General features: G+C 45.1%; 1 protein-coding gene across 5 annotated transcripts in view; it reads right to left on the reverse strand.

The window, feature by feature from the left end:
- The window catches only part of ATP8A2 (ATPase phospholipid transporting 8A2), a 955,662-nt gene that overhangs the window by 725,221 nt on the left and 205,596 nt on the right, over positions 1-24,845 (reverse strand). For all 5 annotated transcript variants that reach the window (XM_056561782.1, XM_056561783.1, XM_056561784.1 and 2 more), the window contains exon 3: positions 11,975-12,074. In XM_056561782.1, coding sequence (XP_056417757.1) covers positions 11,975-12,074 — 100 coding nt within the window. The remainder of the gene's footprint in view (positions 1-11,974; positions 12,075-24,845) is intronic.

The raw sequence follows: 24,845 nt of genomic DNA on the forward strand, positions 1-24,845 counted from the left end.
GTTGCCGAACTACTACTCCCAGCATGCCTGAGAATGCTGGGAGTTGTGGTTTTGCAACAACAGGAGGCACACTGGTTGGGAAACATTGTCTGTTTCCTAACTCAGTGTTTCCCAACCCGTGTGCCTCCAGCTGTTGCAAAACTATAACTACCAGCATGCACTGATGGACTGTGCATGCTGGGAGTTGTAGTTTTGCAACAGCTGGAGGTCCCCCACCCCCCCCCCCCCCCACTGTGAATGTACAGGGTACATTCACATGGGCAGGGGGCTTACAGTGAGTATCAGGCTGCAAGTTTGCGATGCAGCAAATTTTGCGCGGCAGCTCAAACTCGCTGTAATCCCCCGCCCATGTGACTGTACCCTAAAAACACTACACTACCACAAAATAAAATAAAAAGTAAAAAACACTACATATACACATACCCCTACACAGCCCCCCTCCCCTCCCCAATAAAAATGAAAAACGTCTGGTACGCCACTGTTTCCAAAATGGAGCCTCCAGCTGTTGCAAAACAACAACTCCCAGTATTGCCGGACAGCCGTTGACTGTCCAGGCATGCTGGGAGTTTTGCAACAGCTGGAGGCACCCTGTTTGGGAATCACTGGCGTAGAATACCCCAATGTCCACCCCTATGCAAGTCCCTAATTTAGGCCTCAAATGCGCATGGCGCTCTCACTTTGGAGCCCTGTCGTATTTCAAGGCAACAGTTTAGGGTCACATATGGGGTATCGCCGTACTCGGGAGAAATTTCTTAACAAATTTTGGGGGGCTTTTTCTCCTTTCACCCCTCATGAAAAGGTGAAGTTGGGGTCTACACCAGCATGTTAGTGTAAAAAAAAAAATTTTTTACACCAACATGCTGGTGTTGCCCCATACTTTTCATTTTGACAAGAGGTAAAAGGGAAAAACACCCCCCAAAATTTGTAATGCAATTTCTCCCGACTACGGAGATACCCCATATGTGGGCGCAAAGTGCTCTTGGGGCGCACAACAAGGCCCAGAAGGGAGAGTGCACCATGTACATTTGAGGCGATTTGCACAGGGCTGGCTGATTGTTACAGCGGTTTTGACAAACGCAAAAAAAAAAAACCTCACATGTGACCCCATTTCGGAAACTACACCCCTCACGGAATGTAATGAGGGGTGCAGTGAGAATTTACACCCCACTGGTGTCTGACAGATCTTTGGAACAGTGGGCTGCGCAAATTAAAAATTTTGTACAGCCCACTGTTCCAAAGATCTGACAGACACCAGTGGGGGGTAAATGCTCACTGTACCCCTTGTTACGTTCCTCAAGGGGTTTAGTTTCCAAAATGGTATGCCATGTGGGGGTTATTTTGCTGTCCTGGCACCATAGGGGCTTCCTAAATGCGACATGCCCCCCGAGCAAAATTTGCTCTCAAAAAGCCAAATATGACTCCCTCTCTTATGAGCATTGTAGTTCGCCCGTAGTGCACTTCAGGTCAATTTATGGGGTACCTTCATACTCAGAAGAGATGGGGTTACAAATTTTGGGGGGTATTTTCTGCTATTAACCCTTGCAAAAATGTGAAATTTGGGGGGGAAACACACATTTTAGTGAAATTTTTTTTTTTTTTTTTTACGTATGCAAAAGGCGTGAAACCCCTGTGGGGTATTAAGGCTCACTTTATTTCTTGTTACGTTCCTCAAGGGGTCTAGTTTCCAAAATGGTATGCCATGTGGGTATTTTTTGCTGTCCTGGCACCATAGGGGCTTCCTAAATGCGACATGCCCCCGAGCAAAATTTGCTCTCAAAAAGCCAAATATGACTCCTTCTCTTCTGAGCATTGTAGTTCGTCCGTAGTACACTTCAGGTCAACTTATGGGGTACCCCCATACTCAGAAGAGATGGGGTTACAAATTTTGGGGGGTATTTTCTGCTATTAACCCTTGCATACATGTGAAATTTGGGTGGAAACACACATTTTAGTGACATTTTTAAAACATTTTTTTACATATGCAAAAGTCGTGAAACACCTGTGGGGTATTAAGGCTCACTTTATTCCTTGTTACGTTCCTCAAGGGGTCTAGTTTCCAAAATGGTATGCCATGTGGGTATTTGTTCCTGTTCTGGCACCATAGGGGCTTCCTAAATGCAACATGCCCCCCAAAAACCATTTCAGAAAAACGTACTCTCCAAAATCCCCTCGTCGCTCCTTCGCTTCTGAGCCCTCTACTGTGCCCGCCGAACACTTTACATAGACATATGAGGTATGTGCTTACTCGAGAGAAATTGGGCTACAAATATAAGTATACATTTTCTCCTTTTACCCCTTGTAAAAATTCAAAAATTGGGTCTACAAGAACATGCAAGTGTAAAAAATGAAGATTGTGAATTTTCTCCTTCACTTTGCTGCTATTCCTGTGAAACACCTAAAGGGTTAAAACGCTGACTGAATGTCATTTTGAATACTTTGGGGGGTGCAGTTTTTATAATTGGGTCATTTATGGGGTATTTCTAATATGAAGACCCTTCAAATCCACTTCAAACCTGAACTGGTCCCTGAAAAATTGTGATTTTGGAAATTTTGTGAAAAATTGGAAAATTGCTGCTGAACTTTGAAGCCCTCTGGTGTCTTCCAAAAGTAAAAAATCGTAAATTTTATGATGCAAACATAAAGTGGACATATTGTATATGTGAATAAAAAAAATAATTATTTGGAATATCCATTTTCTTACAAGCAGAGAGCTTCAAAGTTAGAAAAATGCAAAATTTTCAATTTTTTCATCAAATTTTGGAATTTTTCACTAAGAAACGATGCAAGTATCGACAAAATTTTACCAATAACATAAAGTAGAATATGTCACGAAAAAACAATCTTGGAATCAGAATGATAGGTAAAAGCGTCTTAGAGTTATTAATGCTTAAAGTGACAGTGGTCAGATGTTCAAAAAACGCTCTGGTCCTAAGGTGTAAAATGGCCTGGTCCTTAAGGGGTTAAAGGGGTACTCCGGTGTAAAACTTTTTTTTTTTTTTTTTATGAACTGGTGCCAGAAAGCTAAACAGATTTGTAAATTACTTCTATTAAAAAATCTTTACCCTTCCAGTACTTTTTAGCAGCTGTATGCTACAGAGGAAATTCTATTATTTTGAATTTCTTTTTTGTCTTGTCCACAGTGCTCTCTGCTGACACCTCTGTCCGTGTCAGGAACTGTCTAGAGCAGCATAGGTTTACTATGGACAAGACAAAAAAAAAAATAGAATTTCCTCTGTAGCATATAGCTGCTAATAAGTACTGGAAGCATAAAGATTTTATAATAGAAGTAATTTACAAATCTGTTTAACTTTCTGGCACCAGATTTTAAAAAAAGTTTTCCACCGGATTACCAATTTAACCAGCTATAGCATAAATAAGAAATACTCTAGTATCAAAAACAAAACCCAGCTTACTAAAATACTAAAATATGCCCACTTACCTAACCAAACTATCTAATTGACACACTCACACGCATACCAAAAATTTACATAAAAATAAAACAACTTGGCTTATCAAAATATAAACATAAAGTTTAGCACTACCCGGCTATAACTCAAAACCATCCATACTCGGGAAACAGACAACAAGAAAACAAAAACAGAAAACTTAACAAGCACACTACTCAAATTTTTTTAATTTTTTCAATAGAAATAATAATCATCATCAGCAATCAAATCAACACACTCACACACATACTGAAAACGAACATAAAAAAATAGCACAACTTGGCATACAAAACAGAAAACCCACTGCAAAAAAAAAAAAAACCTAGACCAAATAAACTGAAATAAACCAAATAAACCACATAAACCAGATATCAACACAACAGCTGGTCCTACTGCCATAACTACTATAATGCTATATAATATGAAATACAATAGTTATAAAACACAATATAGATACAAAATCACATAAACATAATATATAAATAAAATATATGAACTATAGAAAACACCTACAAAATCAATAGAAAACCCTAGAAAATCCTTACACTAAAACTGTACCCTCACCTATACCACCCCTCCTGTACATGGGTCAGAGTCCATATCGTTCATACAGTTCACAAAGTCCAGTCCTTAACTGGCCCATGTCAGATCCCCCCAAAAAAAGCAGAACACCACCACCCACAAATACACCCTCCCCACCTAGCACTCCCAACCAACTTACACACAAACTTATACAAACTAACTTATACACACTGAACCACAACCCCCTTTAGGCCCAAGTTTGGTCGCCTGTAAGCCCTTCATCCCATATCAGCTTAAAACAAAACAAAAATCTAGCGTGTGGATGCATTAGCCCACCACTGAGAAGAAGGATGGCAGAAATGATACATCAAAATAATTTTAAACTCTTTTCCTAACTCCCCCTACAATTCTCCCTAATTCTATCCCCCCATTAAAACTGACTCTGCTCTCACCCTCTCTCTATCCCTATAACACTGCCCCTAACCAAAATAAAAGTACTCTACCCAAAAGGTCTAGTACCTAGGGCACATCAAAAGAAAACCCTCTCCACAGGAGAGAAGCCCTACTGGTACCAAGACTGCCATACTCCAAACACCTGATCTTCCCGAGGTCACCGGTGATATTCCTACAGACCTCCACCTCGGAGAGGATTTTCTGTTGTGTCGACACTAAACACTGTGTGTTCCACGTGTAGTACCTAACCCGTAAACTAACTAAGAATAAAGTGCCCCGGTCTCGGCCACCAAGGGCCCTGGATGCTCTATAAGCCCACTCCGGATAGGTAAGGCTGGCTCCAAGTTGACTCCAGCCGATGGAAGCACCCACCCTGTTGTAAACCCCTATATTGAAGGGACAATGAAGCAGGAAGTGGTCCATGTTTTCCAGCGTGTCCCCACACTCTTCTTGGGGACATCCCCGGTCATTAGAGTTCCTGTACTCCAGATTGTCCCTTACATATCGTTTCCCCTGAAAGTTGTGCCAGGTCAAGTCCCAAAACTTCTAGGGGATCCTTTTCATGTTTAAAAGATCCTCAGATCCCGACTTGGGCAGTCCCTGAGCACCAGAGGCTTCTGGAAGTGGGTCAACAGAACCCATTTGTCAAGGAACTGCCTTGACTGGGTCCTGATCTCCAACACTCCCAGACCCCACTGAAGTATCGCCTTCAGAGCCGGGGTAGCATAAGCCGGAAGATATCCATGGGGGGTATAGAGGTCCTTCACTCTCCCTCCTCTCTGCCATTCCTGGAAGAAAGGCAGAAACCATTCCCTGCAGGAGAGTACCCACAGAGGAGCCCTCTCTTTCCAGAGGTTTGCGATGTTAGCTTTCAAGAAGGTGTTCATTAAGAATACCACCGGGTTTACCATAGATAAACCACCTAGTCTCCTCGTAACATAACCTCCCTCTTGCCTAGGTTCAACCAGTACCACCATAACAGTTGGAAAAACAGGCTGTAGATCCTAGTGTAGTAAGCCTCTGGCAAGATACATATATTGCTCAGATAGATAAACAAGGGGAGCAGGTATGATTTGATCAGGTGTACCCTTTCCCTAAGGGTCAAAGACCAACCTTTCCATTGGTTCACCCTCTGAGTGGCATCCTGGAGCTCACCATCCCAGTTTTTGGTGGGATAATCATCCTGTCCGAATGTGATGCCTAAGACTTTTGATGATTCTTGGGGCAATGGAAGGGTGTCCGGGAGATCAAATGTGGGATCTCCCCCTCCCAGCCAGAGAATTTCACACTTATGCCGGTTGATCTTGGACCTGGATGCCTCCGAGTAGCGGTCCACCTCCGACATCACCACATCTACTTCCTCCCTCAAAGAGAAGAAAATAGTGACATCGTCAGCGTATGCCACCACCCTCTGGATGGCCTCCAGCTCCGCCAGACTCATCCCGACTCCTGCCAATGGTCCGCGACTCACCCTCCTAAGGAAGGGATCGATTATGAACACATATAAGAGCAAGCTCAAAGGACAACCCTGACTGACTCCGGACCCCATTCCAAAAGAGCGGCCAGACCACCCGTTCACCAGTGGGAAACTGTCTGCCCCAGTATACAAGATCTAAAGCCAATTAACAAGGAGGATGGACCAGAGGACGGAAGCCATATCTCAGGAGGACCAGAGGTACTTGTGGTTCACCCAATCCAATGCTTTGGCGTGATCCAAGGACAGCAAGTACCCCTTCCAAAGACCTGCACTACTCTGCTCCACGGCATCTCTGACACTAAGGACAGCACTTAAGGTGCTTCAGCCTGGAACAGTGCAGTGCTGGGCCATCAAAAGGAGCCAGGGTGCAATATTCACCAGCTGATTAGACAGTATCTTGGCCAGAAGTTTCCTGTCCATATTGAGAAGAGCTATGGGCCTCCAATTCTCAATCCGCCTAGGATCTTTACCCTTGGACAGAAGAATCAGGGCTGACCTCCTCATTGACTTCGGCAGAGTGCCGGAGGAGAGACACTCATTGAATACCTCAGTCAAGAGGGGAGCTAAAGACTCCTTAAAGGTCCTGTACCACTCGGATGTTACGCCATCTGGACCTGCGACTTCTTAGGGGCAAGCCCCTCGATCGCCAGTCTCACTTCCTCTTCCCTGATCTCTTCTGACAAAACGCCAAGAGAGGGGTCTACCCCTGGCTCAGGAATTGCTTCAGCCAGGAAACCAAATATCACATCCCGATCTAGATCCTTCCTCCCCAAGAGGTGTGAGTAGAAGGATCTGACGACCTCCAAGATCCCTGATCTGGACCGATTCAGAGACCTGTACTATCAATCAGTCCTGAAATGACTTATCACTGACATCTTGCAGTTTCTGTAAGGGTCGAGCAAGCGGTACCTCCCGTAATCCCTTTCAAAAACCAAAGATGCGAGCCTATCGTACTTACACCTCATCAGCAAGGACTTCACTCTGGAGACATCCTCTTGGCTACCTCCAGTCGAGATGAGAAGTTCGAGTTTCCTCCTCAGACCCTGATACAGGCGATACCTGTTCAGTGACCTGAGGCTCGAGAGCTGGCGGAAGAACCCCGCTATCCGCATCTTGAATATCTCCCACCACTCTGACTTACTACTACATATGTCCAGTAAAGGTACCTGACTCTGAAGAAAATCCTCAAAGGACTCTCTCTCTTACCTCTGCTTCCTCCAGGAGGGACGAATTCAGCTTCCAATAACCTTTACCCATCCAGGGGGTCTCTGAAACATTCAAGTAAAACAAGATCATACAGTGATCGGAGAGCTCCACCTCCGGACACTGCAGAAGAGACAGCTTCCTCCTTCAAATAAAACCTATCTAACCTAGACCTGCAGCTACCTCGATGAAAGGTGAAAACCAGGTGAAGGCCTGAGGGGCTCCAGATGTGGGCATCCTCTAGGTGAGCTTCCCTAACTATATTATTGAGGGCCACACAGTCATAAGTCAGTGGAATATTGGAACCTCTCCTATCTTGGGACCGCGTGACATTATTGAAGTCCCCTCCAAAAATTACTTGCCAACTCGTAAAAAGAAAGGGCTTAATCTTCATAAAGAAATCTTTACGGCCCACCTGGTTTGTGGGGCATAGTTGTTAATGAGCCAAAGCTCTTGTCCCTTCATGAAGACATCTAAGATCAGGCACCTCTCCATTTCTAATTTAATAACCCGTCAGCATTCAACATGAGCGGTAAAAAGGACCGCCATCCCACTATACGGCGGGAGTGGGAGGAACCACGCCTCCACTCTCTTATGGCTTTACCCAGAGAGGCTCAATCTGAAAACCTGGTCTCCTGTAAAAAGAAAATGTCGGCTTCAACACGGCCGAGAAAATCAAAGGCTGCAAATCTAGCCGTATCTGACTTTATGCTGGCACTATTAATAGATGCCAGCGTCAATGGGGTTAGTGCCGCCATAACGGGTGATTAAATTAGACAGCCACACCCTTTACTTTTGCTTTCCTTTCTTTTTAGCCCCCTCATTCCCTGAAGAAGACAAGAGAGCTGGAGCACTCTTAAACCTTTTTTAGGCTCCGATTGATCCATTTGATCCCCGTCTCCGTCCGGTCCTGGTCTTGCCCTGCCCTCCAAGAAAGGTGCCTCGACAGGACAGGACCCAATTCCCCAGAGGCTCTTTCTCCCTAGGCACCCTGCCCTCACCTTCCCCCTCCAAGGAGGGGGAGGAGATGGTATTGAGGATGAGGTACTGGTTTGACCGGTCAATCAAAGGGGGGCAGTCAGGCTTCTATTTTTGAACTGGCCCACAGTGCAAGGAACAGAGGCCTCTGACCTCTTCTTTCTCCCTTTCCTTTTGCCTTTGTCTTTCTTTTTGGGCCTTTCCCCACTCTCCTCATGCACACTTTCATAGTGGGAGGAATCCGAAGGGCCGGCCATATTGCCTTCCTCTCTGCAAAGCCTCCTGAACTCCTCATTCAGCACGTTCTCCTCCAGGGCTTCAGCGGTTCCAGGGCCAGCTTCAGGAGCAGGGGCAGGAGCTACCCCCGTCACCTGGGCACTCTTCAGATCTAAAATCTCCTGAAATCCTTATCTCATCCTAAAATTTTCCTCCCGCCTTAGTTTGGCGGGGCCCTTTTTCCTCCTCACTAGCCCTGTTGCACCCACATCCCTGCCCGTACCCTCCCCAGCCAAGGCAACTTCACAGCTCTCCTCAGCTGGAGAGGCCGCCCCACGGGCGAAGGCGCTAGGACAACGGCTGAAAGGGTGTCCAAGGAGACCACACGGGTAGCACCGGATCTGTCAGGATGCGGCCAGAGGACCCACCCCACCACACAGTATGGACGGTATGGGGATGTGACGGACATGCCCAAGAAAAACTTGGATGAGCACGGGATCTGGTCCGGAGCCTTAATATTTACCGTCAAACTCAAGTGTTCAGGGAGTACGGTTGCCCACATTCCGTCAGCTGCCTTCCTTGGACGTGATAGAATTCAGATCTTCTACCAAAATCCTCCAAGCAGGTAGGTGACTCTCAACAAACCCCCACTGGCCCGGTCCTCTTCACCGCTATCCTCACCATCACTAGAAGGTAGCACCACTTGATAGCTATCTTGGATGGGCTGGGGTTACATGCACTAGGGTGACATCCCCCTCACTTTTCACAGCTTCACCTTCACCCGACTCTCTGTCACCTTCCTCCCCTCCATCATCATCCTCACTGCTGTCTTCATGACTTTCTGCACCTGCTTGCATCACTTTAAACCTGTCGTCACTAGATAGTTTTTCTTTAAAGATGCACCCCCAGCAATGTTCCTTCTGGCCTCCTCCACCTCAGCCACCTCTATCTCTGCCTCTTACCTCCAGAGGCATGGTCAGCCTGGTAACATGAGAACTTCAGGTCTTCCCTCAGGCTCCGAAGTCTTCCGCCCAATTCCTCATATTTCGCCATCTTGGCCTGGATCTGTGACCTATAGGTCGCCAGAGACTCTTTTGAACCCCGTACCCCCCATTGCTGCAGTTCCGGGGAAGCAGAAGGTCCGCTGCTCTTTCCTGTAGCCTTGCATCCTTCGGATTTGGACGGGGGAGTGGGCTCCACATTTCTGCGGGCTCTGCTGGAACGTCTAACCCCAACCTTGGAACCGGCTGTAGACACTGTCTTCCCCCTTCTCGCCAGCCGCGAACGAGAGGTAGAAGCCTGGGGCTCCATGCAGGAAAACCCTTCCCAGGAGGCCGCCACACTCCTGGGAAAGGGCTGATGGAACACCTGCTTCTTTCTGCTTCTGGAAGTCTGGAGGAGCCCAAAAAGGGACACACCCAACCACTGCGCACAGTGTGAGGGAAGTTTTCTCCTGTATGCCTTCAGACGATGTCACGCCTGCTGGGGAACGCCCCTTCCCAGTCTGTGAATCTGATTGAGACTGAGCAGAAAACACAGACCATTATCAAGGTAGAAAACTAACAAATAATAAAAATAAAGGCAGGCAGTGGTTTATCATGATGGGGACAGTGATTTAGGAGCAGTATAAAATTTAACATTGTGGCAGGTACTCTTTAACCCTTTAAGGACCTGAAAACAGCCCCTGAAAATCACACACTAGGGGTCTCCATACCTAATGGGACACTAACCAGTCCTGCAGCAGCAACAGGCTTGTCCATGAGACATGGACAAGAGATGACTCATGGATAAGGCTGCATGAGCAGACGCACCAATCACCTCCCACCACCACAAAGAGGGACATGCCCCCTTCCCCTGAGAGGATTTTTAACATTGTGAGCTAATGAAAAGAGAGATTTCTATAATAAATATAGGTGATAGAGGCATTAAAAATAGATGTACATGGTCAGGATTAGTTACTGAGTAAATTTTTTTTTGGGGGATCTAACAGGTACACTTTGAAAATGGTGTCAACCTACGGTCCCCATGCAACATGATGAAGCTTGAGAGCATCTACAGACAAGAATGGCAGGAAATCTCAAAATGCAGATGTGAAAACCTTGTGGCCTCATCCCCAAAAAGACTGAAGGCTGTAATCTCTGCCAAAGGGGCTTTAACCAAGTACTGTATAAAAGGTCTGAATACTTATGTCCATGCAAAATTTTAGTTTTTCCTGTTTAATAAATTAGCAAAAGTTCTAAAATGATGTTTCCACATTCTGATTACTGGGTGTGGATTGCAGGATGATAGGGAAAAACTTGCATTTTGCTGATTTTAGCACAACATAACAAAATGTGAAAAAGATTAAAGAGTGTGAATGCGCTGTGTCTAAAAAATAAAAATAAAAAAAATAAGCACCCTTAGCTAATAAATCAACCAGGTAACAAAATCAAATGGATTCAGTTTCACTAGCCACACCCAAAAAGCAGCACATGAAGTCTGATTTTAATGAGATTTAAATACACATTTCAAGTCACTAAAATCTACCAGTCTTGAAAGGATTTTTAAGCAATTGCTATGACTCTGGGACTCCAGTAAACATATTGAGGGAGATTTAGCAAAACCTGTTAAGAGGAAAAGTTGCTGAGTTGCCCATAGCAACCAATCAGATCGCTTCTTTCATTTTTCAGAGGCCTTGTTAAAAATGAAAGAAGCGATCTGATTGGTTGCTATGGGCAACTCAGCAACTTTTCCTCTGGCCAGATTTTGATAAATCTCCCCCATTGAGAATTATTATCCATAAATAAAGAAAAGTTCGGGGAACAGTGGTAAACCTTCCCAAGAGTGGCTGGCCTACCTGGATTTTACCAAGTGTGCATCAATGACACATCCAGGATGTCTCAAAAAACACAGATGAACATCTACAGAACTGTAGGCCTCGCCTGCATCAGTCACACAATTCCACAGAAAAAAAAGACACTGGGCAAAAAAGGCAATTATGGGTGAGTTGCAAGGTGTAAACTAAACTTTAAAAAAAAAAAAAAAAACCTTGTATTGCCAAAAATAAAACATCTAGATTATCCCCAAGTCTTCTGTGGCCTGATGAATAAAAGGTGGAACTTTTAGGAAGATATTAGTCCTTTTACAATTGGGGTAAGTTAACACCACATTTCACCATAAGAGCATATTAACATGGTGGGTAGTGGGATGATCTGGGGCTGTTTTGCTTCTGCAGGACCTGGACCACTTTCTATAACTCATGGAACCATGAAAACCTGAAGGAGGATATCGATTTTTGTCAGTTCCTGACCCAAAAGCTCAACCTAAGTTGGGTAATACAACAAGACAAAGATTCCAAACATACAGGAAAGTCCATATCTGAATGGCTCAAAAGAAACTAAATCCCACTAAGATGCTGTATGTAGACCTTACCTGGGTAGTTCATGCTCAAAAACCCTCCTGTATAGTAAAATAAAAACAATTCTCCACTCTGTCAAATTCCTCAACAATCTATATTTGTATGTAGCCCAGTCCTGATAAATGTTAGAATGAGTCAAAGCCATGGAGATTGTAGAACTACACACTGGATGGACAGCAGGAATTTGCATGCCGCAGTAGAAAGACATTGACTAAAGCCTCAGACACGTGTATTCATACCTCCCACGATTAACTTATTTGCAAGTAAAATAGAAGCTGTTACCTGTAATAAGGCAATAAAGAGGAAGAAAGCGTTGGCAGCTCTCCTGATCTGCTCATAGAGGAATCGAGGTAGGAACGTTAACACGCTGTACTTGGCTGTGCTGCAAGAACAAAGGCAATGGTTAATATACTGGTTGCAATAAAACAAAATGTTTAAAGGAAATCTGTCATTAGTGTCACCTGCAATAACCTATCAGTACAGACAGGTAGTGCAGGTGACACTGATTACGATACTTACCTGGTCCAGTTCCATGCTGTGGTTCTCCGGCAATCCTCTTCAGTATCTTCCACTCCAGGCCCGACTTGGAGCATGGGTGGAGCTTGGTGACGTCGTGAAGCTCTGCCCAAGTTGGTCCTGGAGCAGAAGATACCGTAGAGGATAGCTGAAGAACCACAGCACGGAAAGGGACAAGGTAAGTACCGTTGTCATCAGTAGCACCTGCACTACCAGATTTCCTTTAAGCTTATTCAGTTATACAACCGTATTGTATATGACAAAAAATGACAAGTCAGAGAGAGAGAGAGAGAGAGAGAGAGAGAGAGAGCTAAACTCAGGATAGCTGATCAATATTAGATCAGTGAGTGACATTTAATTCAATAGGAGATGAGGCGCAGTATCCCAGCTTGGATATTGCAAAATGTATGGAGATGTCTACAGTACTTCTACCTCTATTTTGTATGCAGGTGCTGGGGCCCTGTCAAGCTTGACAAAGGCCTGCGCTGAGGCCGAAACCTAGCATATGACTTTATTGGGATGTCTTTTTCTACAATGAACTAAACAAATATGTAAGTCTGTATACTATTTTTTAAAGCTGTCAATCTGCTCATTTTTGGATGTTTCTGCCAGAATATGGGACTACTGGCTGACTGATGTGCAACTACTGCCCCGTTTTATAGGAATGGGTAGCCCCCTATTATGCTGTTAGATTTTTTAATTTTTTGCACTTTCCTATGACAGTTTTTAAAGTGACAGTGTTCATTTATGAATCATTGAAAACAATGGGCAACAATGGGTAACAAACACCAGATATGATAACCAGACACTATAAAAGGAGGCACAGTTCAATTCAATATATATATATATATATAGACGAAGACGTGCGCGAAAACGGCTGTTAGCCTCTGAACACCTTCATCCATTCGTCTCCCAGCACAACGGATAATCCGGAATACTGACTTCTACTAAACCGGTGAGTGCAAGTGAATTTTCTCCTTCGTCTATACACAATAATACTAGTACTCTGTTTCACTTAGCACCCCGGCAGGGAAATTAAATTATAGCAGCTGCGGCCACTGATACCACATCTAACGCTCCAACATCCAGCTATACATTCACATAAGGAAATAAAAGCAATGCCCTCCAAATGTTCTAAAAATTAGCACATATATATATATATATATATATATATATATATATATACACACACACACTGTATTTTTATACAGCTAGATAGATAGAAAAATAGTGTGCCAATAAAAGATGGCCCTATGTTTTATAAAGAGAAAAAGATTTAAATAAAAAAAAAAAAAAGACTGGTAGTCCAAAAAAGTAAAAGAGTGTGGGCATCCAGTACTTGTGTAAAACCTGCATAAACATGTCTGGACCAAACACTGGTGGTTAAGGTGTTAAAGTTTCAGTACCCACATATTATAATTCCAGGCATTAATAATCCTTCATCCAAACAGCAGATATTTAATAAGAATGTGCCCAGTTGTAATGGTCAAGAAGACGCACAGATGAAATGTTCCCTAAGAGTGTTCCATATATTAATGCTGCTGGAGCGGCGGTGTTGGACAAGTAAACATTAGCTTCTGCTACTTCACCGGCTGCACAGATTCCCGCTCACCACATATTAAACACAGAATAGGTGAATGTAGTCAAAGGTCATACTGATCCTTATAGCACAACCAGAGGCGTAGCTTTTAGCTTCTGGGCCCGATGCAAAATCTGCAACAGGGCCCCATATGCCAATTATGATACTGGTCTCTTATGGGGCAGATTTGGGGCAGGTTTGGGGCACCCTTAGGCACCAGGGTCCTGATGTAACTGTGGTGTCCCGGTACCGTATCCTTTCCGGTACCTGCGTGTGTGGGTCCCCTTATCCAGAGTCCCTAGGATGTCGGGGTCCCCATTGTCTAGTTCACCCCTAGTCACCTCTCATTCAGATAGTTATTGCTCCAATAGCTTACTTATGATATCAATGTCTATAAATAGTTTATTACCTGTCTGTAGCATAGCAGGACCTGCGGGTCACGTGGTTAAGTGAACTCTATGGTATTTCTGCTTGAGGACCTTTGGAGGTCCTTGTGACGTAGTCAATCCCATCACACATTGTAACAGTGAACGACGGATGTTCGGACCAATCAGATTTGCCCCGCCCCTGCCCATATAAGGGAGCGGCGGCCATTGTTCTCTCTCTTGTTCCCGGCTGTCAAACGACTGCAATCTGCGCAGCTGTCTATCGCAGTGAGTTAGGTCTGAGCCTTGCGGCAACGGCTGATATATTTAGGATCGCGAGTGTATCAATCCCTACGCACTCTGCAGGATCACCGGACCTTATCTATCCCCCAAATCCAGACAGATCTGCAATAATTACCCTAAATTCAGAGACTTTAATTTATTTCAAGGTCCGCAACAATTGTCAGTCATTGAGCTATATAGAGACTGTATTCCAGAGACTATCATTGTTCATTGGATGTACCGCAAGCACTTAAGTAAAGTTACCCAAGTTCAAGTATATTGTGGACCTTCAGTCATTTCATTTCATGCACCTATCGTTTCTGTGAAGGCGGCGATAGGCCGGAGGATTACCTCAGCATACTAGCCCTCAGCCTGGCGTCACGAACTATAGGGTTAACATTAACCCCTCATCTACCGAAACAATACCCCCACTACCAACACCCCCCAAGGGCTACCACACAACTTCTACCTTTGCTACCTCTATAGCTATGCCCCTGAGCACAACCAAGTACAGCCTCAAGTGCTGCCATGCTACCACCAAAATCTTGTCCAATTTTTGATGTTTCCAGCAACTACATCTGAGTCTGATCTGAATGATAACCCTTTTAGACCTCACACAGTGTTTTTGGTATTTGAAACTGCATTAAAAATACTGGATAAAGTGGCTAATCCACATATATCTGATATCTTCTGCAAACATGTCCAGGATAATTTAATTTATTCTGGCATATTTAAAAACTACGCGTTTCTTAAGAATTTACAACATTTTGTGCAGAAGAATGTTGAGTGAACCTGGCCTAAATATTATATATTATATAATGAATCTGCTAAATTTGTGAAAGAACCCTTACACCTGATGACCAGCTGAAGAGGGTAGCGCTCCGACTGTGCCTGTTTATCCTTGTCACACAGCAATTCTATTCTATATTTTTCTTCAAAAACTTGCAATGGCCACAAAAGCTCAACTGTTACAACATACTGGACAAGGTGGTATTACTAGAACTTTGCTTAAAAGCAGTCATAACGTACATCAACAGTATGAAATGTTTTTAAAAAACATAGGAAAAACACATGATAACCCGACGCATTTCAGAATGAAACACTCTTTACTGACTACACATCATGTATTCTTCCATTTTAGGTACTGGATTGTGTTTGCTTGCTTTGCAAAAGTATTTTACTCCACAAGTCAAAAGCATACATTGAGGTTTGCAGCATGCAGAGATTTACAGATTTGTATTACTTCTATTTAAAAATCTTAATCCTTCCAGTACTTATCAGCTACTGTATGCCCCAGAAGAAGTTGTGTAGCTCTTTCCAGTCTGACCTCAGCACTATCTGCTGCCACCTCTGTCCATGTCAGGAACTGTCCTAAGCAGGAGAGGTTTGCTATGTGGATTTGCTCCTACTCTGGACAATTCTTGACATGGACAGAGGTGTCAGCAGAAAGCACTGTGGTCAGACAGAAAAGAACTACACAACTTCCTCTGTAACATACAGCAGCTAATAAGTACTGGAAGGATTAAAGTATCTCTAAAGTACCTTTAAAGAGTACCTGTCATGATCTTGTTAAATTTTATAATCCTCCCAGTTCACTGCCCCCATCATGCCTGCCTTTATTTTTTTTTTATTATTTTTTTTGTTTTCTACCTTGATATTGCTCTGTATTTTCTGCTAAGTCTCAGTTTGATTCGCAGACTAGGAAAGGGCATTCCCCAGCATGCATGACATCATCTGAAGCCATACAGGGGAGAACTTCCTCCCTCACTCTGCTACACACAGCCCAGAGCAGTTCAGTGTACGATGAGCTTTGATTGGTTATGGCTGCACACACACACCCCATTAGCACCCCAGACTGCATTTCCTGATTTAGGACTTCTGACTTGTGCAAGAGATGGGGGAGGGTGCTCTGGACAAGTAGGGAGACACCTAGTGGCAGCTTTTTTAAACACAAACAAAATATAGAAAACTTTTTTTTTTTAAACAAAGTACATTAGAAGGATTTTTTATTTACCATAAGGAGTGCAATAGCAAAAATGTGTTTTAATGACAGTGCCCATTGAAGGACCGCCAGGCCCCAGCAATCCAGGACAGAAGACTAATTACACATAGAAACAAAAAAGACTAATGCTAAAACACAACGTAACAAATATACACAAGCAACATTTAGGGAATGTTCACATCTACTGTATACATTGCAAATTTGATGCTGTGTTTATTTATTTTGATTTATTTACACAGCATAACATCTGCAGAATCAAATCTGTAGCATATACAGAACATGTGGACATACCTTTATATTGGAAACAGTTCTTTGTGTCAACAGCTGAGTAGTTTCTCTCTTTATGGTGTTCACATCTATATATGCTCACTTGATATTGGGATATATCTGTATGTTTACCTATCCTATACACCGTGTGCACAATTATTAGGCAAGTGAGCATTTTTACCCTATTAGAATTTTTATGCATATTTGCCAAGTCCAAGCTGTATCAACTTGAATGCTTATTTGATCTAAGGATATCAGCTGATCTGTATCTGTGTAATGAGGAAGGGCTGGCCTGAGGAGGTGAACACTCTATATCAAGGTAAGCCCAATTATTGGGCAGCTTCTTTATCTCAGGTACAATTGGCCAAAAAAAAAAAAGAGATTTAACTTAATGAAAAGTTAAGCATTGTAAAAAGTCTTTCAGAGGGATGCAGCAATCTTAAAATTGTTAAGATATTTGGCCATGATCACAGAAGCATCAAATATTTTGTTGCAAATTGTCAAAAGAGACGCTGGAAACGGGCTGAGAATCAAAGGTGAAGCTACCAGGAACCCATTATCCTCCATAGCTGTCATATTCCAGAACTGCAACCTACCTGGAGTGGCCAGAGGTACAAGGTGTTCTCATGGTCAGAGACACGGCCAAGGTAAATCAACCGGTGCCAGAAAGTTAAACAGATTTGTAAATTACTTCTATTAAAAAATCTTAATCCTTCCAGTACTTGTCAGCTGTTGTATGATCCACAGGAAGTTCTTTTCTTTTTGAATTTCGTTTCTGCCTGACAACAGTGCTCTCTGCTGTCCAGAGTAGGAGCAAAATCCCCATAGCAAACCTATCCTGCTCTGGACAGTTCCTAAAATGGACAGGGGTGTCAGCAGAGAGCACTGTAGTCAGGGAGAAAGGAAATTCAAAAAGAAAAGAACTTCCTGTGGATCATAACTGTAGCTGATAAGTACTGGAAGGATTAAGATTTTTTAATAAAAGTAATTTACAAATCTGTTTAACTTTGATTTAAAAAAATATTTTCCAGTGGAGTACCCCTTTGAGAAGACCATGATTTTTATGCAGGATAAATGCTCCATCTCATGCATCAAAGTCATCCACTGCATGGCTAGCTAGTAAAGGTCATAAATAGGGGCTGTCATTTAAAGGGATACTCCCGTGGAAAACCTTTTTTTTTTTTATCAACTGGTGCAAGAAAGTTAAACAGATAAGTAAATTACTTCTATTAAAAAAATCTTTTAGGGACTGTATACTACAGAGGAAATTCTTTTCTTTAAGAATTTCTCTGATGTCATGACCACAATGCTCTCTGCTGACCTCCGCTGTCCATTTTAGGAACTGTCCAGTGCAGGAGAAGATCCCCATAGCAAACATATGCTGCTCTGGACAGTTCCTAAAATGGACAGCAGAGGTCAGCAGAGAGCACTGTGGTCATGACATCAGAGAAATCCAAAAAGAAATATAATTTCCTCTGTAGTATACAGCCCCTAAAAAGTACTGGAAGGATTAAGATTTTTTAATAGATGTAATTTACAAATCTGTTTAACTTTCTGGCACCAGTTGATTTAAAAAAAAAAGTTTTCCACTGGAGTACCCCTTTAAACAAACTTTGCATAGATCAATAGTACAAGCGAATATAAAAAAAACTTTGTAACAAATCTTATTAGACAAAAATGTTTCTTTCTCTTTTTATCAAACTTTTTCCCTCTTTCCCCTCACCTCCTGCTGCTCTTCTCTTAAAACCAGCTCAGCTGTATCCTTTATCTGCAAGACAAGCAATAAAAGTCTATGTAGAGGATAGGAGGGAGCTCTGTCCACCAGCTCTGGGAGAACTGAAAATTAGACAGGAAGCCTGCAGAGCAGAACTGTGCTAAAAATACCATATACAAGTAATACAATGGCCAGAAATAGTGCTGCTCCTTATATACACACACACAGGGCAGATTAGCCTAAAAAGTCACCTAAAATGACAGGTACACTTTAAAGGGGTACGCCACTGGAAAACATTTTTTTTTTTTAATCAACTGGTGCCAGAAGGTTAAACAGATTTGTAAATTACTTCTATTAAAAAAAAATTATCCTTCCAGTACTTATCAGCTGCTGTTATGATCCACAGGGATTTGCTCCTACTCTGGACAGTTCCTAAAATGGACAGAGGTGTCAGCAGAGAGCACTGTGGTCAGGCAGAAAGGAAATTCAAAAAGAAAAGAACTTCCTGTGGATCATACAACAGCTGATAAGTACTGGAAGGATAAAGATTGTTTAATAGAAGTAATGTACAAATCTGTTTAACTTTCTGGCACCAGTTGATTTAAAAATGTTTTTCCAGTGGAGTACCCCTTTAACCCCTTAACAACGCAGGACATATATTTACGTCCTGCGCCGGCTCCCGCGATATGAAGCGGGATTGCGCCACGATCCTGCATCATATCGCGTCGGTCCCGGCGCTCATCAACGGCCGGGACCCGCGGCTAATACCACACATCGCCGATCGCGGCAATGTGCGGTATTAACCCTTTAGAAGCGGCGGTCAAAGCTGACCGCCGCTTCTAAAGCGAAAGTAAAAGTGACCCGCTGCTCAGTCGGGCTGTTCGGGACCGCCGCGGTGAAATCGCGGCGTCCCGAACAGCCGACAGGACACCGGAAGGGCCCTTACCTACCTCCTCGGTTTCCGATCAGCGAATGACTGCTCCGTGCCTGAGATCCAGGCAGGAGCAGTCAAGCGCCGATAACACTGATCACAGGCGTGTTAATACACGCCTGTGATCTGTGTAGAAGATCAGTGTGTGCAGTGTTATAGGTCCCTATGGGACCTATAACACTGCAAAGATTTAAAAAAAAAAAAAAGTGTTAATAAAGGTCATTTAACCCCTTCCCTAATAAAAGTTTGAATCACCCCCCTTTTCCCATAAAAAAAATAAAACAGTGTAAAAAAATAAAAATAAAACATATGTGGTATCGCCGCGTGCGTAAATGTCCAAACTGTCACGATGCCGGCTGGCAGGTAGTGGATCCTCTGTGCCAGAGAGGGATTGGCGTGGACCGTGCTAGTGGATCGGTTCTAAGTCACTACTGGTTTTCACCAGAGCCCGCCGCAAAGCGGGATGGTCTTGCTGCGGCGGTAGTGACCAGGTCGTATCCACTAGCAACGGCTCACCTCTCTGGCTGCTGAAGATAGGCGCGGTACAAGGGAGTAGACAGAAGCAAGGTCGGACGTAGCAGAAGGTCGGGGCAGGCAGCAAGGATCGTAGTCAGGGGCAACGGCAGGAGGTCTGGAACACAGGCTAGGAACACACAAGGAAACGCTTTCACTGGCACAATGGCAACAAGATCCGGCAAGGAAGTGCAGGGGAAGTGAGGTGATATAGGGAAGTGCACAGGTGAAGACACTAATTGGAATCACTGCGCCAATCAGCGGCGCAGTGGCCCTTTAAATCGCAAAGACCCGGCGCGCGCGCGCCCTAGGGAGCGGGGCCGCGCGCGCCGGGACAGGACCGAGGGAGAGCGAGTCAGGTACGGGAGCCGGGGTGCTAATCGCGAGCGGGCGCTACCCGCATCGCGAATCGCATCCCGGCTGGAAGCGGAATCGCAGCGCCCCGGGTCAGTGGATCTGACCGGAGCGCTGCAGCGGGGAGAGGGTAGCGAGCGCTCCGGGGAGGAGCGGGGACCCGGAGCGCTCGGCGTAACAGTACCCCCCCCTTTGGGTCTCCCCCTCTTCTTAGAGCCTGAGAACCTGAGGAGCAGACTTTTGTCTAGGATGTTGTCCTCAGGTTCCCAGGATCTCTCTTCAGGGCCACAACCCTCCCAGTCCACTAAAAAAAAAGTTTTCCCTCTGACCTTTTTAGAAGCTAAGATCTCTTTGACAGAGAAGATGTCCGAGGAGCCGGAAACAGGAGTGGGAGGAACAGATTTGGGAGAAAAACGGTTGAGGATGAGTGGTTTAAGAAGAGAGACGTGAAAGGCATTAGGGATACGAAGAGAAGGAGGAAGAAGAAGTTTGTAAGAGACAGGATTAATTTGACACAAAATTTTGAAAGGACCAAGATAGCGTGGTCCCAACTTGTAGCTAGGGACACGGAAGCGGACATATTTAGCGGAGAGCCATACCTTGTCTCCAGGGGAAAAAACGGGAGGAGCTCTTCTTTTCTTATCCGCGAACTTCTTCATGCGTGATGAAGCCTGTAAGAGAGAATTTTGGGTCTCTCTCCATATGATGGAAAGGTCACGAGAAATTTCATCCACAGCGGGCAGACCAGAGGGCAAGGGGGTAGGGAGGGGGGGAAGAGGGTGACGGCCGTACACCACGAAAAATGGGGATTTGGAGGAAGATTCAGAGACTCTGAAGTTATACGAGAATTCGGCCCATGGAAGGAGATCTGCCCAGTCATCCTGGCGGGAGGAAACAAAATGTCGCAAATAATCACCCAAGACCTGGTTAATTCTTTCTACTTGTCCATTGGACTGGGGATGATATGCAGAAGAAAAATTTAATTTAATCTTGAGTTGTTTACAGAGAGCCCTCCAGAATTTAGACACGAATTGGACGCCTCTATCCGAGACGATCTGCGTAGGCAACCCGTGAAGACGAAAAATGTGTACAAAAAATTGTTTAGCCAACTGAGGCGCTGAAGGAAGACCAGGAAGAGGGATGAAATGTGCCATTTTGGAAAATCGATCAACGACCACCCAAATAACAGTGTTGCCACGGGAAGGGGGTAAATCAGTAATAAAATCCATACCAATCAGAGACCAAGGCTGTTCGGGGACAGGCAGGGGATGAAGAAAACCAGCGGGCTTCTGGCGAGGAGTCTTATCCCGGGCACAGATAGTGCAGGCTCGCACAAAGTCCACAACATCCGTCTCCAGAGTCGGCCACCAATAGAAGCGGGAGATGAGTTGCACAGATTTCTTGATGCCCACATGACCTGCGAGATGGGAGGAGTGACCCCATTTGAGGATTCCGAGGCGTTGGCGTGGAGAAACAAAGGTCTTTCCTGGAGGAGTTTGCCTGATGGAGGCAGGAGAAGTGGAGATCAGGCAGTCAGGTGGAATGATGTGTTGCGGAGAGAGTTCAACTTCTGAGGCATCCGAGGAACGAGAGAGAGCATCGGCCCTAATGTTCTTATCGGCAGGACGAAAGTGAATCTCAAAATTAAATCGGGCAAAGAACAGAGACCACCGGGCCTGGCGAGGATTCAGCCGTTGGGCAGACTGGAGGTAGGAGAGGTTCTTGTGGTCGGTGTAAATAATTACTGGAAATCTTGATCCCTCCAGCAGATGCCTCCATTCCTCAAGTGCTAATTTAATGGCTAGAAGCTCTCGATCCCCGATGGAGTAGTTCCTCTCCGCCGGAGAGAAGGTCCTAGAAAAAAAACCACAAGTGACAGCATGCCCGGAAGAATTCTTTTGTAGAAGAACAGCTCCAGCTCCCACTGAGGTAGCATCAACCTCCAATAGGAAGGGTTTGGAAGGGTCAGGTCTGGAGAGCACGGGAGCCGAAGAAAAGGCAGACTTGAGTCATTTAAAGGCGTCTTCCGCTTGAGGAGGCCAAGACTTGGGATCGGCATTTTTTTTGGTTAAAGCCACGATAGGGGCCACAAGGGTAGAAAAATGTGGAATAAATTGCCTGTAATAATTGGCGAACCCCAAAAAGCGTTGGATAGCACGGAGTCCGGAGGGGCGTGGCCAATCTAAGACGGCAGAGAGTTTGTCTGGATCCATTTGTAGTCCCTGGCCAGAGACCAAATATCCTAGAAAAGGAAGAGATTGGCATTCAAACAGACATTTCTCAATTTTGGCATAGAGTTGATTGTCACGAAGTCTCTGAAGAACCATACGGACATGCTGGCGGTGTTCTTCTAGATTGGCAGAAAAAATTAGGATATCGTCCAGATATACAACAACACAGGAGTATAACAGATCACGAAAAATTTCATTAACAAAGTCTTGGAAGACAGCAGGGGCGTTGCACAGGCCAAAGGGCATGACCAGATACTCAAAGTGTCCATCTCTGGTGTTAAATGCCGTTTTCCATTCATCCCCCTCTCTGATGCGGATGAGGTTATAGGCGCCTCTTAAGTCCAATTTAGTAAAGATGTGGGCACCTTGGAGGCGATCAAAGAGTTCAGAGATGAGGGGTAGGGGGTAGCGGTTCTTAACCGTGATTTTATTAAGACCGCGGTAGTCAATGCAAGGACGTAGGGAGCCATCTTTTTTGGACACAAAGAAAAATCCGGCTCCGGCAGGAGAGGAGGATTTACGGATAAAGCCCTTTTTTAAATTTTCCTGGACGTATTCAGACATGGCAAGAGTCTCTGGGGCAGAGAGAGGATAAATTCTGCCCCGGGGTGGAGTAGTGCCCGGGAGGAGGTCGATAGGACAATCATAAGGCCTGTGAGGAGGTAGAGTCTCAGCTTGTTTTTTGCAGAAAACATCCGCGAAGTCCATATAGGCCTTAGGGAGACCGGTTACTGGAGGAACCACAGAGTCACGGCAAGGGTTACTGGGAACCGGTTTTAAACAGTCCTTGGAACAAGAGGGACCCCAACTCTTGATCTCCCCAGTGGACCAATCCAGGGTTGGGGAATGAAGTTGAAGCCAGGGAAGTCCAAGGAGAATTTCCGAGGTGCAATTGGGGAGGACCAAAAGTTCAATCCTCTCGTGATGAGATCCGATGCTCATAAGAAGGGGCTCCGTGCGGAAACGTATGGTACAGTCCAATCTTTCATTGTTTACACAATTGATGTAAAGGGGTCTGGCGAGACTGGTCACTGGGATGTTGAACCTGTTGACGAGAGAGGCCAAAATAAAATTTCCTGCAGATCCAGAGTCCAAGAAGGCCACCGTAGAGAAGGAGAAGGCAGAGGCAGACATCCGCACAGGCACAGTAAGACGTGGAGAAGCAGAGTAGACATCAAGGACTGTCTCACCTTTGTGCGGAGTCAGCGTACGTCTTTCCAGGCGGGGAGGACGGATAGGACAATCCCTCAGGAAGTGTTCGGTACTAGCACAGTACAGGCAGAGGTTCTCCATGCGGCGTCGTGTCCTCTCTTGAGGTGTCAGGCGAGACCGGTCGACCTGCATAGCCTCCACGGCGGGAGGCACAGGAACAGATTGCAGGGGACCAGAGGAGAGAGGAGCCGAGGAGAAGAAACGCCTCGTGCGAACAGAGTCCATATCTTGGCGGAGCTCCTGACGCCTTTCGGAAAAACGCATGTCAATGCGAGTGGCTAGGTGAATAAGTTCATGTAAATCAGCAGGAATTTCTCGTGCGGCCAGAACATCTTTAATGTTGCTGGATAGGCCTTTTTTAAAGGTCGCGCAGAGGGCCTCATTATTCCAGGATAATTCTGAAGCAAGAGTACGGAATTGTACGGCATACTCGCCAACGGAAGAATTACCCTGGACCAGGTTCAACAGGGCAGTCTCAGCAGAAGAGGCTTGGGCAGGTTCCTCAAAGACACTTCGGATTTCCGAGAAGAAGGAGTGTACAGAGGCAGTGACGGGGTCATTGCGGTCCCAGAGCGGTGTGGCCCAAGACAGGGCTTTTCCAGACAGAAGGCTGACTATGAAAGCCACCTTAGACCTTTCAGTGGGAAACAGGTCCGACATCATCTCCAGATGCAGGGAACATTGGGAAAGAAAGCCACGGCAAAACTTAGAGTCCCCATCAAATTTATCCGGCAAGGATAGGCGTAGACCAGGAGCGACCACTCGCTGCGGAGGAGGTGCAGGAGCTGGCGGAGGAGATGACTGCTGAAGCTGTGGTAGTAACTGCTGTAGCATAACGGTCAGTTGAGACAGCTGTTGGCCTTGTTGCGCAATCTGTTGTGACTGCTGGGCGACCACCGTGGTAAGGTCGGCGACAACTGGCAGAGGAACTTCAGCGGGATCCATGGCCGGATCTACTGTCACGATGCCGGCTGGCAGGAGGTGGATCCTCTGTGCCAGAGAGGGATTGGCGTGGACCGTGCTAGTGGATCGGTTCTAAGTCACTACTGGTTTTCACCAGAGCCCGCCGCAAAGCGGGATGGTCTTGCTGCGGCGGTAGTGACCAGGTCGTATCCACTAGCAACGGCTCACCTCTCTGGCTGCTGAAGATAGGCGCGGTACAAGGGAGTAGACAGAAGCAAGGTCGG

The sequence above is a fragment of the Hyla sarda genome, chromosome 2, assembly GCF_029499605.1.
Source record: "Hyla sarda isolate aHylSar1 chromosome 2, aHylSar1.hap1, whole genome shotgun sequence".
NCBI classification, from domain to species: Eukaryota; Metazoa; Chordata; class Amphibia; order Anura; family Hylidae; genus Hyla; species Hyla sarda.